Raw genomic sequence first — 22,202 nt, 5'->3', positions numbered from 1 at the left:
AGGACCTAAAAACCTTTCTCTTCGCACACTCCTAGTCTGTGCCGCGTGGTGTTACCGCAGTCCCCGTGGTGTGCATTAGGGCTGGAGACTCCCGGGCACTGCAGGGAGGCGTCCTTTGAGCTCCAGCCCATTTCCCCTCCCCAATCCCTGGAATTTCAGGAAAAAGACACTGATGGTCTGTTTGTTCGATGGTAAAATTCCGTAATACTTATTAGGAGGTGGAAGGAATGTGGCTTTTTCCTTTTTTTCTAGAATTCAGATATCATGCTGAGGACAAGTTGGAAAAGCCGTCTGTGCTCTGGCTTCGTTCTCAGCTCGGTCTCAGTCAAGCCTGGAAGACGAAAGGCTCGCTGCCTCTCCGCTCTCGTTGTCCTGTTTGAAGGGCGCTGTTTGAGTTGTCGTTGACACCTGGGGTTTACCTGGGGAGAGTGGGCGAGTCTGGCAGATAGCTGATCCTTTGCTGCAGGGGATGGGGGCACCGCGCGCGGGTCTGAGACACAGAAACACACAGACGGGCATTCGCCCGGGGTGGGGCCCAAACAGCCCCCCAGGCAGACAGCCCTCACAGTTCACACCTTGGTCCCCACGACCCCCGGCCCACGTGGAGTCCTGCGCGTGGGTAGCCTCATGCGTACCACAAACCAAGACCAAGAAGAGTTCAGCTTGGAATGTGGAAGACCCCCTCCGGCGATCGGACGCTTCCCCCGTGCCGTGTCCGCTGTGCTGCCGTTAGCTGAGAGCTCACCCTCCCGAGGGCTCCTGGATCGCTTTCCTGGAGCTCCCAAGACTTGACAGACCTTAGTCAAGCTATTTTGAGACTTTGCTGACAGTTTTTTCTGGGCCCACACTGTGTATTTCAGACATTTCAATATTAGCTCTGTGACCTCATTAAATGCATATTTTTGTTTAAGCCTTGAGTATGGGTACAAGGACACACATTGTGTTCTTATTCCTAAACCCCAAGTGAGAAATCACCCTGATGTCCATGCATCCCGGTTCGGACCAGGAGGGAAAGGTTTAGTCCACTACAATCTTTTATTTAAAAAGCATTGAAACAATGTTGTTGTTTTTCTTAAAGATGTGTTTTATTTGGAAGCCAGAGTTAGAGAAAGAGGAAGAGACAGAAAGCAAGATCTTCCACCCACTAGCTTGCTCCCTAAATGGCTAGGCTGGCCAAAGCCAGGAGCCTGGAGCCTCATCCGGGTCTCCCACATGGGTGCGGGGGTCCAAATACTTGGACTGTTCTGCTGCTTTCCCAGGCACATCAGCAGGGAGCTGGATTGAAAGTGGAGCGGATAGGACGTGAACCGGCACCCGTATGGGATGCCAGCATTGGAGGCAGTGGCTTAACCTGCTAGCCACAAAGCCAGCCCTAAAACAGTATTTTTGCTTCTAAAATTTGGTAGAACACAAAATCCTTTGGTTTCTTAAAATAAGAGATTTTTCGATCTTCACCTGCTTGCACTGTTCTCACAGGAAGTTAAATGTCTCACCTTCTGTCCAAGTGTCTTGGTCCCACTGCTCTGTGCCTGCCTAAGTTCACAGTGAGATGGGAAAACGCACGGTGCCTGGGAGATACGAGCTCAGGATTCCTGGGTGATACTGAGCCAGTAATTCACTAAAAGCACCTTGTAGTGTGGATTGTTGAGTAGTGTCTACACAGGTCTGGGAACCGTGTCAGAGTTTGGTGAGTGACAAAACCCTACATCATTAAATTGTCCTGCATGATCAGAGCCTACCATTGCCCCGCACAGGATGCTGGCGGCGCCTTGCCTGATCCATGTGCTCCCGGAAGGCACCTGTATTCTTCCTTTGAGCTCCACAGGGCAGGTGCACGATTGTCAGCACCAATGGACTCTGTACCTAGAGGCTCTGACTGCACTCTGGATAAGGGAGACCGTGGCCCAGGGGAACAATCGAGCCCCCTGCTAAAAGGCAGCACAGTCCTGAGTGCAGTGGCAGCTGCCCGGGGCACAGGCCTTGCTCAGTCACTCTTTCCCCTCTTTTCTCACCTTAAAGGGCACTAGCACACAAGCATACAAGTGGACCTGGGTGTGCCAGGTCAGTGGCATTCAAATTGGAAATGGCAAGGAGAGTGCAGCCCATCAGACTGGCCAGGGTCGCCAAGGTGCTGGGCAGGACCTGCTCTCGGGGGCCAGTGCACACAGGTGTGAGTGGAGTTCATGGAACACCAGCCGCTCCGTCATCTGCAACGGGAAAGGCCCCTGGCGGGAGGGCGATGTGCGCTCCCTGCCGGAGTCAGAGGGAGAGACTCGGAGGCTGCACTGAAGATGCCTCTGGGTCCTGGATGTCCGGTTGACTTGGTCCAGGGGAGGATCTGTGATTGTTAAATAAAGCATTTGTAGTATGCATAAGCTTAAAAACAAATTAGAGGGGCCTGTGCTGTGGTGCAGTAGGTTAATCCTCCACCTGCAGTGCCGGTGTTCCATATGGGCGCCGGTTCTAGTCCCGGCTGCTCCTCTTCCAATCCAACTCTCTACTCTGGCCTGAGAAAGCAGTGGAAGATGGCCCAAGTGTTTGGGCCGCTGCATCCACATGGGAGACCCAAATGAAGTTCCTGGCTCTTAGCTTAGGGTTGGCCCAGCTCCAGCCATTGTGGCCACTTGGGGCGTGAACCAGCAGATGGAAGACCTGTCTCTCTGTCTCTCCCTCCCTCTGTCTGTAACTCTACCTCTCAAATAAATAAATAAAATCTTATTAAAAAAAAATCCAAATTGGAAAGGGCAGAGGAGCTGCTGGGCTGTTCATGGCAGCGTTTGTCCTGCCTTCCTACATACAAGCTCTCTGAAGGGCAGGGTTCAGTGTGGCCCAGAGCACATAGGACCCTGCCCTCTGGGAGCTGCAAGTCTGCAGAAACCCTTGAGCTCACACAGAATACAGCATGGCCAGTGCAACCCCGGCAGTGTGGTAGGGGAGGGACCGGGGTCGATGGCAGCACGTGTGGAGGGGTGAATGAATCCGGGAGCTGAGACGCGGGGAGGGCTCGCTGTGTGCATCCAGCAGGAGCCTTCGAGAGCGAGGCTATGCCTGTGCAAGGGCCCAGTGCATGAGAAGTCTGAACGAAGGTCAGTGGAGCTTAGCCCGGTGTTCATCCGACACATCCATCTGCCGCAGCCGCACAGCCACCTCTGAAGAGCGCTTTGCTCTGCCGTCCTCCTCGGCCGGAAGGAAGCTCCTTATGCTTCAGCCTCGAGGTGGTGACATCATCTCGTGTTGTAAGCTGCTTTGCCTCTGGGTGTTGGAGCCAGGCCCTGATGTAAACACTGAGAGTAAATGCCCTGGGCCCCCCACCCTCCCCCTGGAATCCGCCTTCTCCTTGGCTGGGGCTCAGATAAGCGTGCGTGCAACAAACAAATAGCGAGGTCTCAGGGTGCCAGTGACTTTTAAGGGTTATGTCAGTAGCTAAATCAGTCACAGCCGGACCTGGGAGGCCTTGGGGATGCCCGTTTGGGGGGTTGGGGATGGCGTTGTCCAGGGACCAGAGACGGCAGCGTGGCCAGTTTGCCGTGCACGGCTTGCTCAGGCGCTGAGACGGGCACGGATGCGCTGCCGCCGGCTCTGCTTTGCACAGAAAGCCTTCCTCAAGGACAACGAAGGGGGAGGAAGAAATCAGAGAAATCACAAAAGATAAAACCAATAGCGATCGCCAAAGGCATATGGTGCAAATACTGATCACATCAGTAAGAAGATTGTTTCCATCCTGATTTGCTTTTGCTTTAAATAGGACATTCAGTCATAGCCTCACTATAAAATTGATTTATTGTGTTGAAATAATTTCCGTAGCAGGGGAACTAATTTGATTGTGTAGCATAAAGAAAATGTATGTGGGACAATGGGGAAGAATAGAGCCAAAATGAATCCAATATATTTTAATCTCTGCAATACAGATTATATTTTCAATTAAGAAGCTTAACTTGCATGTGTTTGGCTGGCGGGAGCTTCCCAGAGCACTTCCCGCGTGTGTTTATGGGTATTAAGTCACTTAGCATTAAGGAGGTAGACGATCATTAGCCGGTGATCACCCGGTTGCCTCCGTTCACAGCAAAGGCGACGCACACCGTCGCATTCCGGTGGTAAAAACGGAAATATCATGGAAAATGGAGGTGTCAGACAGAACAAGGAAGTGCTGAATTCTGTTCCCTAGAAGCCACACGATGCCTGCTTCCTAAACTCCGGGGCCAGTGCGACCAGCGGTGGCTGTTGGACCATGCCCGCCCTGGGGTGCAGGAGCAGAGCTGAGCCTGGCAACCTCCTGAGCAGCTTTGCGTGGTTGACGGTGTCCCACGCTGGCTTGGCCAGTGATGCACTATGGTCTTTGCTGCTGCACGGCTGCTTCCACCGTGACCTGGGGTTGCCCACAGGCTCACAGGCTCGTAGATGGAGGGTGAGGACAAAATGCTGTCCCCTGGCCAGTGAGCCACGTGTCCTGGGCCTCGTTTAGTCTTACATGAACCCATGCGGCGGAGCCACAAGCATCGTGTTTGCCGGGCAGCAGAACCTGTCTGTTGGACTTGTCATCACGGAGAAGAGCCATCTAGTGCCCTCTGCACTTGTCAGTGCTGGCAGCTCCTCCTTAGCTCCTCTCCCTTTATTCCTCCCAGTAGCATCTACCGAGCAGAAGATTCTGGAGCTCAGCTCGGCAGATCCTCCTCCTTCAACCCTCTCCCCTCCCCACTGCCTTTAGCATAGACCATGGCTAAGATAAGAGCATGAGAGAAATAAAAGGGTCATGTTTAAAAACAGAGAGAAGAGGAGTCTGGCGGCAGAGAGAGGCAGATGTGGAGCTGGGTTACTGATCTATTTCAGGCCTTTCCAGAGGCTGGCGGGATGGCAGGGCCGGCCGCGTGGATAGGCGCGGAGCAGCCAGAGAGCAGTTGCGTAAGGAGAACGCAGTGCCCAGGGCTCCCTCACGTGGCAGGGAGCGTGTCAGGTTTGATAGCATCAAGTCCGACTGCGTGGACCAGGGCACAGGACCTGGAATGAGGTCACAGCCGGGGGAGCGGCAGCCTGGTGAGCAGCAGGTGCATCAGTGGGCAGGGGTAAGCCCCGAAACTGGCCCTGGGGAAGAGACGTGGCCAGGACGAGAGCCACGGTGGTGACAAAGTGGCCAGTGCTGAGGCGAGAATCTGGTGGGGGCGTTTTGGACGTTCATTTGTTCTGGAAATGTTTATTGAGTACCAACTGTGAGATGGGTGTGCCCTGGGCCCAGCCCACAGGAGCCCAGGTCTGGGGCTCCACCTCCTCGGGAGCGTGCCCTGCTGCTGTGCCGTCTCTCAGATGTTCCTTAAAGCCACCCTCAGTCCCTCCCAGGCACCCCCATCTTGCCCTGTTCACGCCAGATGCTGAGGTGCTTCACGCCAGCTACCCCGCCTCTCCCCATCCTGCTCCCACATCTGCCCTCCGTGTCAGTGTCGCGTGTCATCCCCTCACCAGGCCTGGGCATGGTTAGTGAGATTCCCCCTCCCTTTTACTATTTATTTTTTATTTATTCGAAAGTCAGAGTTAGAGAGAGACAGATCTTGCATCCACTGGTTCACTCCCCAATTGGCATCAATGGCTGGGGCTGGGCAAGGCTGAAGGGAGGAGTCAGGAGCTTCTTCTGGGTCTCCCATGTGGGTTCAGGGACCCAAGCACTTGGGCCATCTGCTGCTTTCCCAGGTGCATTAGCAGGGAGCTGGATTGGAAGTGGAGCAGCTGGGACTCAAACCAGCGTCTGTATGGGATGCTGGTCCTGCTGGCAGTGGCTTTACCCACTACGTCACAACACCGGCCTCCAAGTCCCCCCCCCCCCTTTTTTTTGACAGGCAGAGTGGACAGTGAGAGAGAGAGAGAGAGAGACAAAGGTCTTCCTTTTTGCCGTTGGTTCACCCTCCAATGGCCGCTGTGGCCTGCGCACTGTGCTGATCCGAAGCCAGGAGCCAGGTGCTTCTCCTGGTCTCCCATGGGGTGCAGGGCCCAAGCACTTGGGCCATCCTCCACTGCCCTCCCGGGCCACAACAGAGAGCTGGCCTGGAAGAGGGGCAACCGGGACAGAATCAGGTGCCCCGACCGGGACTAGAACCCGGTGTGCCGGCGCCGCAGGCAAAAGATTAGCCTATTGAGCCGTGGCGCTGGCCTCCAAGTCCCCATTTTAAAATGCTCCCGTCCCCCAACTTGAGGACCCCATGCCTCACACTTGCGCTGTCTCCCTCTCTGCTGTCAGGTCCCTTCCTCCCTCTGTCTCTGCTTTCCTGCCCCCAATTTCTCTTTCTCTCATCTCCCTGGAAGATTCTACTTCCTCTTTGCAGACAAAACACTGCAGGTCCCCGACACCGTCCTGGATGCCTTCTTTATCTCATTCTGCAGTTTCTCCGTGGTGGTCTCACTTCCATCCGCAAGCATCGATTATTTTATTATAAGACGCTCAGATTGAATGCCAAAGGCACACATCATTCCAGCCTTACACCTGGTTCCAGGCCTCCCTGCCACTGTGGTCCCCAGAGGAGGCCCCTGCCTGCAGCCCCCACAGCTCTGCCTGGCTCCTGTGCCTCACCCCTCCCCAGACATTAGTCCTGCACCCCTTCCTGACCAGCCCAGTCCCTGGCTCACAGTGGACGCCTAGGCTTGGAAAATCAGAAGGCACGGAGATTGGCACACGTGTCATTTCCTTGACCAGGTGTTGGCAATCTACAGTCCTGAGCCAAATGTTCTGTGTGTGCGCATGTGTATACATGTGCATGTGTGTACATGTATGTGCAGGTGTGTGTACATGTGTGTGAATGCATGTTCGTGCGCATGTGTGTGCATGTGTGACTCACAAACTAAAAGTCATTTTTCCGTTATCCAAGGCTTAGGGGAAAGAGTCGGAATAAGGATGTCCCATGAGTATTGAGCCAAATGGAGAGTTGGTGTCCGTCAGTAAGGTTCACTCATCCATTTGCTTGTCTGTGGTGGTTTCTGCAGCACAGATGAGTGGTTGGGGCTGGAGCTCTGGTCCCGTACAGATGAAGCATGCTGGCCCATGCAGCAAACCTCTCAGCATGGGGAATGCAATGCTGGTGGTGGCCAGGAAACAGCACAGGCACAGATCTGGGGGCCAGGAAGCGATGCCTGTCCGTACCAACCAATAATCAACAGCTCTGATGTCAACCGAGAACCGCCTGTGTACGAAGCCTGGTGTGGAGGATGCAGAGCCGGCTCTGCCGTGGGCGGTGACTGCACCGTGCGGGAAGCTCCTCAGGCTGCTGTCTCCAGGGGAGGTGCACTGCCGAGGTGATGAGGGCCCACACAAGTGTGGCGGCTGCCCCGCGATGTCCACGTCCTCACCCCAATGCTGTGAATGCGTCAGGCTCCATAGCCAGGGCCCTTTAGGTGGCAGGTGGAATGTGGGAAACTTCTAGAAGCTGGACTAAATAGTCCAGCAACAGACTCTCCCCTAGAGCCTCTCGAAGGAGCCCAGGCCTCCTGAGTCTGTCCACCCAGGCAGCCCACTTCCGAGCTCCGAATCCCACCACAGTCAGGCGATTCGGTTGTGCTGTTCTGGGCGGGGCTGTTTGTTCCAGCAACTCAGCAGTGTGGCGCACTCGGGAAGACCACGGGTCCTTTGTGAATTTCCTAAGAAAATAAACACCGGACTGAGCTGATTCCACGTTAGCTCGTCTCCCCGGGGCTGTCCCCCGCCTTGCCTCTCCGTTGCAGGCCACACAGGGATCCCGGACTCCCGTGGAGTCGGCCTGTGGCTTGAATACATGGGCACAAAGCAGGACTACTGAACCCCCTCTAGAATCCATTGACATTTATGGATTTGCTCCTACGGGGTAATTTCATCACTGATCTCACGGTAAAGACGTTGTTAAATTCCCCACAGTCGTCACGGCTAGTCACCACGTAACACAAGCGCCAGCGGGGGGGGGGGGGGGGGCCGACTCAGCTGCAGACCAGGGGCTGGGCATTTCTTTCCCCTTCCGCCCTCGGCTCCTCCAGAGCTCCCTGGCCCCCGGACGCCCTGTCCCCTCTCACACTGCTCTCTGCTCATGGGGGCAGCCGGAGGCTCGCAGAGCAGAGAGCTCCATCGGCTTCAACTCCTGCCTTCCCTGCCCTGGGTGCTTCAGACGCCGTCCTGTCCCTCGGGTTAGAGCCCCAAGGCTCCTGAAGAATAGCCTAGCTGAACACCGGTTCACGGTCACCTCCTGCAGGTGGAGTCCACCCTCTGAACCCAGCCCTTCCCTCTCCAAGCCCACCCTCTTCCCTGTCTTGGATGCAATTCGGGGTCTTCACAAGTGCTTTCCCAGAAGCTCTAGGAGTTCTGTGGCTCCTGCTCCCCCGAACCTGCCCCGAGTGTCCACACCACCTGGGGAGGAGCAGCAGGGGCCAGTGCAGGCCATGGGGCAGCTGCCTGGGGCGTCTGCTGGGAGAGCACCTATTCCCAGGGAAGCCAGCATCTTGGGCCACTCAGAATGCTGGGGCCACATCCCCTCGATGGCGACTTGCAAATGCACAGGAATCTCTCTCCGTTCCAGAGGCTGCAAGTCAGGTTCCAGGTGCAGAGACTCGGTGCCTTCTCCCTGAGCCCTTGCCTTTGTAGCGCACTGTCCACTGCACCTGCTCCACACCCTCAGGACCTACTCGGCCCCCAGAAGCTGCACCTCCTGACACCATCCCCTTGGGAATGGAGATTTCATCGAATGAATTGGGAACATTGTCCCCTGCAGGACCATTCTGCCAAGTGCGTTGGAAGATGCGGCAAAGGTTCTCCCCGTGTGCTCTTTGCCCGTGCCCTCCGTCCAGCACCTCAGGCATCCCCCCCTCCACGTGGGGCCGTCCTTCCTACGAGACTCGAGTGCTGGTGGATCCCTTCCGCCAGCCACAGCATGGCAAAGCAGGCCATTACTTGTGGTTTCCCGGGTGTAGCTTCTCAGGGCACTCGTGTGGCAACCCCAGGCAGCTTGGCTGACTTCTGGGCGGGGCTGCCCGGGTCTGGGCTTCAGCCTCTTCCTGCGCCATGTCACGTGACTCAGGAGCCACGGGTGCTGCTCCGACGTGGCTTCTCCCTTCTGTTCTGCCCTCCTAGCCGAGCACCCTGGGCGAGTGGGGAACCTCGGTGAGCTTTCCCTTCCCACCTGTAAATTGAGACGAGAAACCCAGGGTCTGTGCACCCAGCCCGCTGGGTCCCGTGGAAGAGCTGCTGGCCAGTGCTGGTGTGAGAAGAACGAGGGCCTCTCTTCCCCACGGCCACTCAGCGCTTAAGCTGCTGGCCAGCGTCTCCCTCACTGCTGGCTGGTGTCCAGGCCGCCTGTGGCCCAGTCCCTGTGCGTCTCCATCTGGCTCCACGTCTCCAGGGCGAGGTGCTGCTCCAGGTCAGGGCCCTGGGTGGGGTCTGCCCAGAGGCAGTCATTATTCAGACACTGTTCAGTTGTTTGTCATTAGAGGAGGGTGTGAGTTAGTTCTTCTCTCACCGTTCTATTACTTAGAGAAAGTTCCAGGTCAAAGTCTGCCACCCACAGAGGCATTTGTGCAAATACTTTTTCACGGTCAGCACACGCAGGCTGTTGCTAGATTCATGAAGCGCCTTTGCTGTCACGACAGGTGCTCTGCCTGTGCCTTGACGAGTGATTCACTGGCATTCTAGTATTTAAGTTTGCAGCCATCGTTCGGCAACCAGAGCCGCGTGTCCACACGGCGGTCCACACACGCGTGGCTTGTCACCTTCTCATCTCTTCCTCTTACATCCATGTCCCCTGTTCACACACAAGCGGGGGGAGTCCCTGAAATGTTGGCTTGTCCTCAAACCTTGTGTAGCATTGATCTCAATAAGGAGAGTCATTCTCTTAATCCCCCTACTCATTAAGAACAAGTGTGCAGAGGAAAATAACAGAACAATTACTGTTCTAGTACTTCTGTTTTTGATCAAAATAAGCCGGGCCAAAGCACTTGCCAAAGCTGCTCTTCTCGAATGTGCTTCCTGATTAAAGGTTGGCAACCAACAGACCCCTGAACAGCACCTGCACCCACCACCAGCACCTGTGGAAACACGGGGGAGCAGTCCGCAGGCTCCCAGCACATTCTGCCTTCTGTGTGCTAGGAGCTGCTGGAAGGACTATGGACAGGCTTGGACGATTTCATTGTGACCATGCAGGCTGTGGCCTGTGTGCCAATAAAACTTTATTTACAGAAAATGCAGAGGGCTGGATTTGGCTCATGGATTTGGAATTTGTTCAACTCTTTTTTTTTTTTAATTTTATTTGTTTATTTGAGAGGTAGAGTTACAGACAGTGAGAGGGAAAGACAGAGAGAAAGGTCTTCCATCCACTTGTTCACTCCCCAAATGGCTGCAACGGCCGGAGCTGGGCTGATCTGAAGCCTGGAGCTGGGTGCAGGGGCCCAAGGACTTGGGCCATCTTCCACAGCTTTCCCAGGCCATAGCAGAGAGCTGGATTGGAAGTGGAGCAGCCGGGACTAGAACTGGCGCCCATGTGGGATGCCGGCACCACAGGTGGAGGCTTATCCTACTGTGCCACAGTAAAGGGCCCCTGTTCAGCTCTAAGATATTACCAAGCCCTGGCTATGACACTGTCCTGTTTTGTTTCTCATCCCGGGCTTCACACATGAGCATGGAACATTCTAGTTCTGTTACTTCCTGTGCAGGATCTTGTGCTCTCAGTGAAGAGGAAGCCGTTTCTCTAGCGTGGCTCAGAGGTGTGTCCTCATGGATGACAATTTAGGTCCCATTTCCTAGCGTGCATGGGAAAGAGAATCATTATTCAGTTCGCAAGCTCTCACAGTCAAGGTTGCCTCACTGCATCCAGTGAACCAATGAACGTGGCCTCAGACGGCCTCGCCAGCTTTGACGGAGCTGTGTCTGTTCGTAGAGGTGTCTCTCGGGCCGGCTGCAGGAACGCAGGGTCCTGAACAAGCTTCTGGTTTTTTGCAGCCCCTGCTTTGCTGCTGCTTATCTTCCAGCCACACGTTCACTAAGTGGAGTCTTCAGCCTTGGCACGGAGCTCAGACCAGCGCTGGGGCCAACAACGGGGAGACCCTGTGACCACCCCCTCTCCCTGGGGCCGGATGGGCTACGTAGAAAAGCAAAGGGGCCCAGGAAGCCAGTTTGTCATGGAAGGTTGTGCTCTGAGTGTTCAGCATGGAAAGGAGCAAACCTATTGTGGTTGGCAGAATGCTAACCCCGGCCCCCAGGGCCCCGGCACTGGCATGTGGCTGGATCCGAGCGTTTCCTAAAGGAGAGAGATCTTCTGGGGGTGCCTAATGTGATCCCAGGAGCCCCTTCAAAAGAGAGGCGTTTCTCTGGCTGGCAGCAAAGGAAGGGAGTGAGTGACTAGGAAACCTGAAGACCCCACAAGGCACTGCTGGCTTGAAGGTGGAGGATGAGCCCGAGAGAGAATGCGGGCGGCCCCCTAAGTGCAGAGAGCGGACAGGCCCCATGGGGTGGCCACCAAGGAAACCAGGACCTCAGGCCTACGTCCCCGAGCACTGGATTCTGCCCGCAACCTGATGTGCTTGGAAGATTAGCGTCTTCTGAGAGCCCGCCGAGCCTGCCTGGACTTCTGACCCATGGAGCTGTGAGATAATGGGTGATTTTTTAAGCCCCTGAGTTTGTGGTACTTTGGTGAGCAACCAACAGAAAAGCTACCAAGATGGCAGCTCTCCCCAGAGCAGCAGGGGCGAGCTGAGGCCCTGGGCCGGTTTCCCCGAATGTGAGCAGACTTCTCCAGGCCACCGTTGCCTCCCGTGGAAGTTGGCCCCACTGTGAAAATTGTTGCAACTTTCTTATCTGCTTTGCACGGTCAGAGACGATTGGAAAAGGCCCATACACTCAACATTTGAGTGACGATAACCCCGAGCCACCAGAAAAATCAAAGAGCTGCCAGCTGCCGGCCCACCGCTTGCTCTCTCCCCACGAGCTTTTTTTTTTTAATTTTTTTTTTATTTTTTTTTTGATGGGCAGAGTTAGACAGTGAGAGAGACAGAGACAGAGATAAAGGTCTTCCTTTTTCTGTTGGTTCACCCCCCAAGTGGCTGCTACAGCCAGCACATTGCGGCCGATGCTGTGCCGATCTGAAGCCAGGAGCCAGGTGCTTCCTCCTGGTCTCCTATGGGGGTGCAGGGCCCAAGCACTTGGGCCATCCTCCACTGCCTTCCCGGGCCACAGCAGAGAGCTGGCCTGGAAGAGGAGCAACCGGGACAGAACTGGCACCCCAACTGGGACTAGAACCCGGGGTGCCAGCGCCGCAGGCGGAGGATTAGCCTAGTGAGCCGCGGCGCCGGCTTCCCCATGAGCTTTGACAGCGGTGGATCTTTGGTGGACGTCATGATCTCCAGAACTGCCCAGAGCCCCCTCCACGCTGAGAAGATCTTCAGAGACATCTTTGTCAGCAGCTGCAAAGAGGACCACAGAGCCTTCCCCGTTTGTGTCTTTTTCACCCTCGCGGCAGTGGCTCCTCACAAACCCTGGCTCCTCCGAGCTGTTAATGAACTTGATCAGACTGCTCAGCCTGCGTGGGGCAGATCCTGTTCCATGTGCTTCCCACTTCTCCGCCTCTTCCTGTGTCTCCCCCAGTTCCTCCTCAAGGGATGCACCCCATAGAGAGAGAGTCCCCAGGCTTGCTGGGATGAAACTAAGCGACCCATGAGCAGCCATGCCCAACACGAGACACAATGGAGAAAAGTGGAAAATGCCACCCACTGCCAGATAGCTGCCCTCAGCGCTCTCAGGCCCCTGGGTGCCTGGACGGGCACAGCACCTGTCTCAGGTGTTACCTGTTGGCAGGTGAGCCTCCAGCAAGACACACTAATTCGCTACATGACTCGCGTGCCGTGCACAAGTAGGGCAAGTTCTCCGCACCGTTGGCATTCCCTGAGCGCGAAGTCGCTTGATGGAAGCCTTCTCCCTCATTCTCCTGGTTCCTCTTCTGGATGTCTGCCTGGAACCGTGTCGTTCGCTCAGGTTCTGGGCTCCCTGGGTGGGTTCCTCCATAAGTTATCTCACTCTAGATGCTGTGGGAATTCAGCCGCAGCACCGATGGGCCCTCGGTGAACTCCTGGCCGTGTGACTGGCATCTGCAGCCTGTGGCATTAAGGGAGAAACAGCAAACGCAGAGCAGCGGGGCTCTGGGTGTGTGGCTGTTGTCATTATGGGAGCATCCCTAACCCGGAAGTGCTACAGAATCCGACACCTGAGTCGCCCGCATGGCTCCACAAGTGGGGAACTGCACATCGTGAAACTGTTTCATGCACAAATTGACTAAAAGCATTGCACGAAATTGCCTTCAGGCTGTGTGTATTTATGCATAGGAAGCATCAATGAATTTTGTGTTTGGACTTGGGTCCCATCCCCAAGACACCTCATTTTACATATGCAGATCTTCCAGAATCTGAAACACTTCTCTAGCACTTCTCTGAGCATTTCAGAAAAGAGGGGTTCTACCTGTATGAGTCTGTTTATCTCTTTGTTTATGTATATTTCTTTTATAAAGTGTTTTTCATATATTTCAAAGACAGAATGACAACAGAAAAAGAGATACAGAGAGGCAGAGCTTCCATCAGCTGGTTCACTCCTCAAACGGCTGCAGTTGGCAGTGCTGGGCCAAGCCACAGCCAGCAGCCCGGAGCTCTGTCCAGGTCTCCCACGCTTGCCCAGGTGCATTAGCAGGGAGCTGGATCAGAAGTGGAGCAGCTGGGACTCAAACCGGTGCTGTGTTGTGGGATGCCACTTTCAAGTGGTGGCTCAACCCGCTGCACCGCAGCGCTGGCCACTACGCGTATTTCTTACTGCCCCACGTCCTGGGCAGAGCAGGTCTGAGCAGCCTGCGTCTTTGGGCAGTCAAGGTCAGAGATTCTGGGTCGTGAGGTTTTGTTTGTTTTTTCATCGTGGAACTGAGTCACACGGATCCTAGGGACACAGAAAAATCATGACTCCTGTTGCTGCAGTTTCCAGGAAATGTCCCATTCCCTTTCTTTGTTATGTTTTTCTTCTTTATTGTGGTAAAATAGAGACCCTGTAAAACTCGCCTCTGTCCCCATTTGTAGGTGTGCATTCAGTGGCATTCATTGCTCCCATGGTGCTGGACCACCCTCGTCCAGGAAAAAAAAAAAAAAAACCCACTTCTTTCTATCTGGCCACTAAAAAGAAAACTAGCAAATATCCAGACTCTTTTGAATCTTCTTACAGTGACATAATTTGCAGGTGATTCTCTCGGCACTATTTTTTTTCTTTAGTTTTCTCTTCTAAAATTGTAGATTAAAGCAAGTCCTTCCATAGGTTAAACATGGTGGAAAAAACTCTATTAAATACGGACGTAACTTGTTTTCTGAATCATCTTGGCCATTTGGAACGGCACCGGTGAACGTATTGAATTCCCACACGGTTAGCTTTGGTTTCTAGGAAATGACTCCCTCCTCCTACATCACAGGCTCGGCCCCGCCCCTCGCTGAGCCCCTGACTCCCCTGGGGGAGTAGAAGCCCTGAGCCCCTCCCTCACACCTCGCCTCTTGCCTGCTGCCTGCACCCATTCTCCTCTGTTCTTCACACTCTGTGTGGCCTCTGCGCCCTGCGCCCTGCTGCTTACCCACCCAGGGTGGCACCGTGGGTTTTCCCTCTCCTGGTGCAGGCTCAGCATGTGTGCAATTTTGTTTTGTTTGGAGTGTCGGGAAGGCCTAGAGACATGAACTTGGCTTCCAGAGACCTGTTGGTCATCAGCCAGTGGCTCCTTAGATTTCAGGACATACACCCTGGTGGACGGGCCTTTCAGTTGCATTGGAGGGCGCCGATGTGTAAATGCAAGACAAGGCTTCTGCCCCCAGGGAACTGGCAGAGGTCAGGAGGAGAATGAATGAATGAGCTAAGGTGGGAAAGCAAAGGAACAGTGTCCAGCCTGACTCACCGCCTGCCTAGTGCACAATTGGGAGAACCCAATTGACTTCAGCCCAGCTGAAGTCAAGTACTCCCAGGGACAACCGAGGCTACCAGATATTCCAGCCTTCCCAAGGCCTCTAACTTGAGTCCGAGCCTGATTTCCTGGGGCTCACCACCTGGCCACCATGCACCCATCCACTGTTCATTCATCCTGCACAGTTGCTTGCTGGGTTTTCCCGTGGGCCAGTTGCTGCATGGGCAAGCAAGGATGGGGGAATCTCCTGATCCTGAGCCTGACTCCAGCGCTGTCCAGCACAGGTGGTGATCAGGGATACAAGCCCATCCCACCTCCCCTCCCCTCAAATTGCTGGTCCCAGAAAAAGAACCATGGCCCCGAGTGGTGTGGAGCCAGCTGGGCCGCAGTTGGGTCTAGTAGGGTATTCCTCCCCCACCCCCCAACACTTAGTCCAGCTCTGCTCCTTTACATAGTCCTTTCTGATGCAAAACAGGTTGTATGCAGAAGCTTCTGTTATGGTTTTCTTGTGGATTTTCCCTGGTTTGGCATTTATTAGAAACAACTTGGGAATTTCAGTGGGTGATAGGTCATCTTACCTAGGAGCTGGTTTCTCCTCCTGTCTTGCCTGGCTGGATGACTGATTTACCTGTGAGTGGACTCAGGGGTGTCACCCAGTCTTTCACCCCACCCAGTGTGCAGGGGGGCGGCGTACGTGCGTGCCCTGGCGGGGAGGGATGCAGCCCCTGACGCACCGAGCCTGAGCCCGTCTCCTCTTGTTTACTGCATTGATTATGGTTTTTATTTGATCTTTTCTTCAGTTTTTCTCATCCAACCCACATTCCATGTTATTTGTTTTTTTGTTCTGGCTTTTTAAAAATTTTATAGGGATCTAAATTATAGAGTCTACCTCTCAGCACTGCTGTGTCTCAGTTGTCAGTTCATTAAAAAGTTTTTGTTTAGCCTTCGTATTATTTCAGCATGACATGTTTCAAAAAAAAGACATTTTGAGAAATCTCTTTATTTAACTCCCTGAAATCATTCCAGAGCTTAATTAGAAGAAGCATATTGTTACTGTTTGGGTACTATCTGGAGGCAAAATAATTACCCTGTAATAATAATGCATGTTCTAGTAACTTGTCATCGTTGGCATAGCGCACTGGGGACAGTGTCTTTTCAGAGCTCGGATGCGCCCGTGGTTGCCCTGGGGAGCAGCCGAGGCCAACGCTGAGGGAAGCATGAAGGAGACACAGTGGCCCCAGATCAGTTCCTGTGCCGCGTTTGCACCCCCTCGATAAGGACAGGGCGTTGGTGTCCAGACGCTGGGGGTGCCCTGTGACTCCTGAGGGTAACGCCCCGTGCACCCCAGAGGGGATCTGAACGCCCTGCCGAGCGTCAGGTGGGCAGGGCAGGCCCCCTGCTCCTTGGCCTCACACCCTGGGCTTCTGAGGCTGGGCCTGGTGCAGCAGACCCTGGCCTGGGAGGAGACGGCTGAGTGGACAGTAGCCAGGCGTCCGAGATGCACAAACCACGTCCTGAATTTGTAATTTTTGCCCTGGATCCTGTGCTGATTCCTAAGGATTCCCTAAATGTTCTGTGTTCAGCATTTTCTTCCCATCAGTTACACAACTGAGCAATGAATGCCTGTACCTGTGAAACCCGGCGGCCCTGGGACGGGGGTGCTGCTGCCTGCTGATGGACGAGGCAGCCATCTCCACGTCCTGCCATCACTCTCTGGTCGGGATGTGGGCATGGGGTGTAGTAAGTTTTGTTCCAGGCTCTTGTCTTGCGGTAGGCAAGCATTCCGAGTGCAGACACGTGTAAGATGCACAGAGTGATAAGCTTCATTCAAAAGGTGACAGAGTGAACACACACACAAACGTGAACATGGTTGCCCCGCACGGAGAATTACCCGTCATGGGTGGGCGGTGGGACAACAGATCGCTGGAAAGGAGGTGGGGTGGGGAATGGGAGAGGGGGACACCCACACAGCGCCTGCAGCCTTGGTCCGCGTAGGAGAGAGGGGGCTCTCCTAGTTGTTGGGTTTGTTTATGAGGTCGGGGTGGTGTGTCTCCACGCGTGAAGCCACCTGGGAATTACATGGCATCTCCACAAGTTCCAGGTGGAGCTCAAGATCCACGTTTTCATGGCGTCTCTCCTGTTAGGTCCCCGATGAAGCAGGTGCATCGGGAAAGGGGGCGTTTTGATGGACAAGCAAGAGGATGGAATTGCTTGGGGGCTTATGACCTCCAGCTCAGCACCTAAACTAACTTCCTGCCTGCTTATCCCACGTGCATCAGCGTCCTAGGGAAGAGCTCCTCCAGCTGTGTCTACTATTTTCTTCCGTGGCTAGGGCAGCAGCGCCAGCCACCCTAGGCTGTGTGGGTGGGTCCTAGGTCTAGGCCCTGCTGGTGGTATCGCTGGCGCTGGTGGTGTCATGTCTGTAGGCCCTTCTTTAGTTAAGGCTGTCCTCAGGATGCAGTGACTGGTGGGGGGTGGGGAGAGCAGTAGGTGCCTGTAACACCCTCCCTGAGGCCCGGGTGGAGATTCCCTCGCTCCTCACTCCAGGCTCCCTGGCCTGTGGCGGCTCTGGGGCCGCCAGGGCTCCGGGCTTCTCCTGGCTGTTTGGCTGGGGCTGTAGTGATGACAGGGAGCAGCGGCTGCCAGTGAGTAACCCAGATTTCCCTGCCGCTGCCCACTGTCTAAATAGAGGAAGTGTAATTAAGTTTATTATCTGTGACCTAACGCTAATTCCTCTTGCATCCTTGCCTGTGTGCGCAGGGAGAAGGGCCATTTGAAAAAGGAGGCGCTGGGCTCGGCGTTCTTTCTGTAAACACTTTCGGGGGCAGTGAGACAAATCTACTGAATGAACAGGCTTGTGAAAGGCAGCACGCCGGGCTCTTTGTGGCAGCTGAGGTTGCTTGTCTCTTCGTATAAAAGTGAGAGCCACGGCGTGGAAGAATGTGCTGAGAACTGCGCAGTCCCAGCGAGTCTCAGGGTTAGAATTCCTGCTAAGTGTCTGGTCACATCACTTTTGCATCTACTAAAGCTTTTTAATTCTCTTTGCAAACAGGGATCAAAATTAGCAGGCGCTGGCTGGGCCAGATGAGACTGGAGTTCGCTGTACTCCTAGCACCCACTCTTCCAAGCCTGATAGCTCGTTAGAGCACTTGTAAATGCAGGACTTAGAAAGCTGCCGAAGCAAAGATCATTTTAATAATAGACCATTAAGACATCACAACTTGGGAGAAGGATTTCATTTGCAGATTTTCTATTTTTTTAATTAGATTTTTTTAGTGATACTTTTCGAATGTTACTTTCCGAAGCTGCTATTTTGGTCTATTTCTCTCATTCCGCGTCTGCTGATTTTCTTGATTAATTCGGAGAACATCTGCATGTAATTCTGTGAGCTTTTCCTTGGCAGAACCTCAGAACTCGAACTCACACTCCAGACAGCCTGGGAGGGTATCTAATTGAAATGCCAACCTGGTAAAGGTGCCAGAGCTGAAGTGTGTAATTATGTAATTTTCTCTTGATCTTCTAGGGTCTTCCTGCGTGCAATTAATCAGTATGCAGATATGCTGAACAAAAAATTTCTGGATCAAGCCAACTTTGAGCTACAGGTAAGAGAAGGGGTAGACGCGACCTTTGTGGAGAAATCGTGTTAAAACAAATTGCTGGTCTGTGTCGATCTCTCACGTCCCTAATCCTCCGACTTAATTGGCCTCCCCTCTGAGGTGTGGAAGTGGAATTTACAATGTGCGCTCTTGGAACCGAGGAGCCACAATTATGCCTTCAGGGCATTTGCTCAATTTAGCAAGGAAGGAGATGGAGTTGTTCAGAGAGAAGCTGTTGAATCCGAGCGACAAGGAGGGAAGCCCAGAGCAGGAAGCTGTGACCCTTGGTGCGTGTGGCTGCCAGGGTTGCCAGGAGGGGACCCATGGGGACAAGCAGGTTGGCACCAGGGGGCTCAGCTTCCTTTCAGAACTGGTATTCTCTCCCAGGCCAAAGACCCGACCTCATGACCCCAAGACGCCAGGGGTGTTGTCACTGGCACATGAGTTTCAGGAATGCCTCCTCAATGCACGTGGTGTGTGTATGTGCACGTGAGCGCACACCTGCACACACACGGGTCGTGAGGCCTGATTGTCTTGCTGTGCACCTGTGAGATTTGTAGGCCTGGGGCCCCCCTGGCCCTTTGCGCTCTGGCTGTGTTTCTACTCATGATGGTTTATTTGTCATCACTGGTACTAGGATTATTTGATTAAGGTTTAGAGAAACAAAGAAGCTTACCAAGGCAAATACGATGTCTGTTTCCGGGGCCAAATTGTTCCCTGAGAGGGAACCTGAAGAATTTATGTTTACTTGGTGGTGGGTGAGTCAGCCCAAAACTGTATGAAAGATAACAAAAATAAACAGCCATCTCTTCTCATTTGCGTTACCTGCAGAAAGCCTGGAACCAACGTGACACTTAGTGTAGTAGGTCACGTTCTAAGGCACCCATGCCCCGTGACACTTAGTGCAGTAGGTCACGTTCTAAGGCACCCATGCCCCGTGACACTTAGTGCAGTAGGTCACGTTCTAAGGCACCCATGCCCCGTGACACTTAGTGCAGTAGGTCACGTTCTAAGGCACCCATGCCCCGTGACACTTAGTGCAGTAGGTCACGTTCTAAGGCACCCATGCGCTTATTTCTTTTGTAGATTCATAATTGTGAATTTCTGCTTTATTAGCATTATAGAATATAATGGCATGACAATATATCAGGCACTTTATATCTAGAAATATTACTTTTCATAATTTTAAATTTGTGTCATTTATCTGCTTCTGCATATTTTCATATGTCATAAACATGATATTCATGCAGTGTAAATCGGTTTATAGAGCAAAATGTGAAATACCCCTCCCACACTTGGCCCGTGCTGTGGCCCACCGGCCAGAGTAACACCAAACTGATTGCTCTGAGCTCTTGCCAACACCTTCAGCGTTTGTGTAGGCCAGTGCACCTTTGCCAGGGCAGTTAACGTCAGGTGGTTCACACTGTGTGACGTACGTTTCTGTCATATTCCTTGGTACAAACGCACCAACATTTACTCAGCCATCCCTGTACTGAGGGCCTGGGCAGTTCCTGGTTTCTCACTCTCACAGGCTATGCTGGCCAGGACTGTCTGAGACACGTGCAACCTGGCGCCCCCATGGCTGCCAGAGTTGTCAGACAGCAGTGTGGCTTGAAATTCGGAGGCTGATGGACAGCGATCAGTCGCCCTCCTAAAAGCCTTAGTGTTTTGCAAGGCCACCAGCCTTCTTCAAGAAAAGCACTCTCTAGGATCTCATCCAGTGTGTTTTCTTCAAACTTGGCGATGTTGCTTCTACTGGGTTTTTTCCAATGATGTGTTAGGCTGGGAATGTGGAGCAGCTTCGTGGATTTCTGCGTGAACTCTCAGATTACTCCCTCTGCTCGTTTTTCTATTTGCCTTTCCTTTTTGTAAGTTAGAAAACTTGACATGACCCAATAGAAATATTAGATTTTCTGTAGTCAAATCTGTCATTTCCTTTATGGTTCTCTGGTTTTATTTACTTATTTATTTATTTTTGGCAAATCCTTCCTTGCCTCCGTAATATAAATTTAACTTTTTTATATAATTGGGCTCTACTAATACCTTATGTTGGCTGGTGCTTTTTTTTTTTTTTCTGTTCAGTTAAACCCATCTGGGGTTTCTCTAGTTAGTGTTAGGGATAAGGATACAACCTCACCTCTTCCCACATCATGTCAGGGGGGCACCGATCCTGTCCCAGTTGCCCCTCTTCCAGGCCAGCTCTCTGCTGTGGCCAGGGAGTGCAGTGGAGGATGGCCCAAGTGCTTGGGCCCTGCACCCCATGGGAGACCAGGAGAAGCACCTGGCTCCTGCCATCGGATCAGCGCGATGCGCCGGCAGCAGCGCGCCTACCGCGGCGGCCATTGGAGGGTGAACCAATGGCAAAAGGAAGACCTTTCTCTCTGCTCTCTCTCTCACTGTCCACTCTGCCTGTCAAAAAAAAAAAAAAAAAAAAAAACTTGACATGACCCAATAGAAATATTAGATTTTCTGTAGTCAAATCTGTCATTTCCTTTATGGTTCTCTGGTTTTATTTACTTATTTATTTATTTTTGGCAAATCCTTCTTTGCCTCCGTAATATAAATTTAACTTTTTTATATAATTGGGCTCTACTAATACCTTATGTTGGCTGGTGCTTTTTTTTTTTTTTTTTTTTTTTTTACTGTTCAGGTGTTAAACCCATCTGGGGTTTCTCTAGTTAGTGTTAGGGATAAGGATACAACCTCACCTCTTCCCACATCATGTCAGGAATAGCTTGTATTTTTCACCAGTTATTTGAAATGCCAGCGTTAACATAATTGCAAATGTGTGTGTATTCCAGTTCTGTGTCTGCCCAGAGTGGCTTAATTGCTACACCTTATGGCCAGCTGGTGGAGTCAGTACTCCCCATTAGTTTTCTAGTGCAAAATTATCTTGCCTACTTTTCTGCATTTCCACTTCTGTAGGAAGCTTGAAATCAGCGAGTTTCTTCTTCACGCCATGCTGCTCGAACTTTAATTGGAAGTTCATTGAATTTATCAGCCATGTTGGGGAGTTGAGGGGGCGTTTTGCAGGTTTTCCCCATCCATTCTGGAATGTTTCAGTCTTCTTTTCGTGCCCTTCCTCTGGTTCTACGCAGAGCAGCCTTGCCTGCGGCTTGCAGGTTGGATTCTTGTGTATTTTCCATCCTGGCTGCAGCGAGCGATGTGTCCTTTACCCGGCAACAGTGGTTATCACTACTCTTTTTTATTGTTTTGTAAATGCGGTTTCCCCAGCTCTCAAGCGCCCTCCGAGTAAAGTCTCTTTAAGTCCACCCCAAAGCTCTGCCCCTGGGCGGGTGGGAGGATGTGCGTGCTGGAGTCATCGGCCACACCACACCTGCTCCTGGCTCAACAGGGTCCTAGAAGTGAAAAGAACTAAGGAGTTAGTGAAGCTGACGTTGTAGCAGGGTTCTGGCATTTGTCACCGTTGCTGTGTTTAGAGGCAGCAGGTGTCCCCTCAAGTGTGGCGTGGCCTGTGCCACGCGGGTCCCCTTCCAGCCAGGCCCCTGAGCGGGTCTCCAAGTACAGCCGGCAGTGACCAGTGACTCTGCCCAGTGCTAGGCCAGTGCGGCCACAGGTGAGAGGACTTGGTTTCAAAAAAAGGGAACAGCTTGTGTTTCTGGACCAGAGCCGCCTCTTTTATCAGAAAAGAGGCCCAAAGAGCAGTGCATCTGTGGGCAGTGAAGGAGTGGGCGGTCAGAACAGG

General features: G+C 53.1%; 1 protein-coding gene across 1 annotated transcript in view; it reads left to right on the top strand.

The window, feature by feature from the left end:
* DOCK1 (dedicator of cytokinesis 1) overlaps nt 1-22,202 on the top strand; it is a 491,536-nt gene that overhangs the window by 373,353 nt on the left and 95,981 nt on the right. Inside the window, exon 30 of the mRNA XM_062215058.1 lies at nt 18,424-18,502. Coding sequence (XP_062071042.1) covers nt 18,424-18,502 — 79 coding nt within the window. The remainder of the gene's footprint in view (nt 1-18,423; nt 18,503-22,202) is intronic.

Source organism: Lepus europaeus, chromosome 17 (genome assembly GCF_033115175.1).
Source record: "Lepus europaeus isolate LE1 chromosome 17, mLepTim1.pri, whole genome shotgun sequence".
Lineage (NCBI taxonomy): Eukaryota > Metazoa > Chordata > Mammalia > Lagomorpha > Leporidae > Lepus > Lepus europaeus.
The sequence above is the reverse complement of the archived record's forward strand: the minus strand, read 5'-3'. Positions and strand labels throughout refer to the sequence as shown.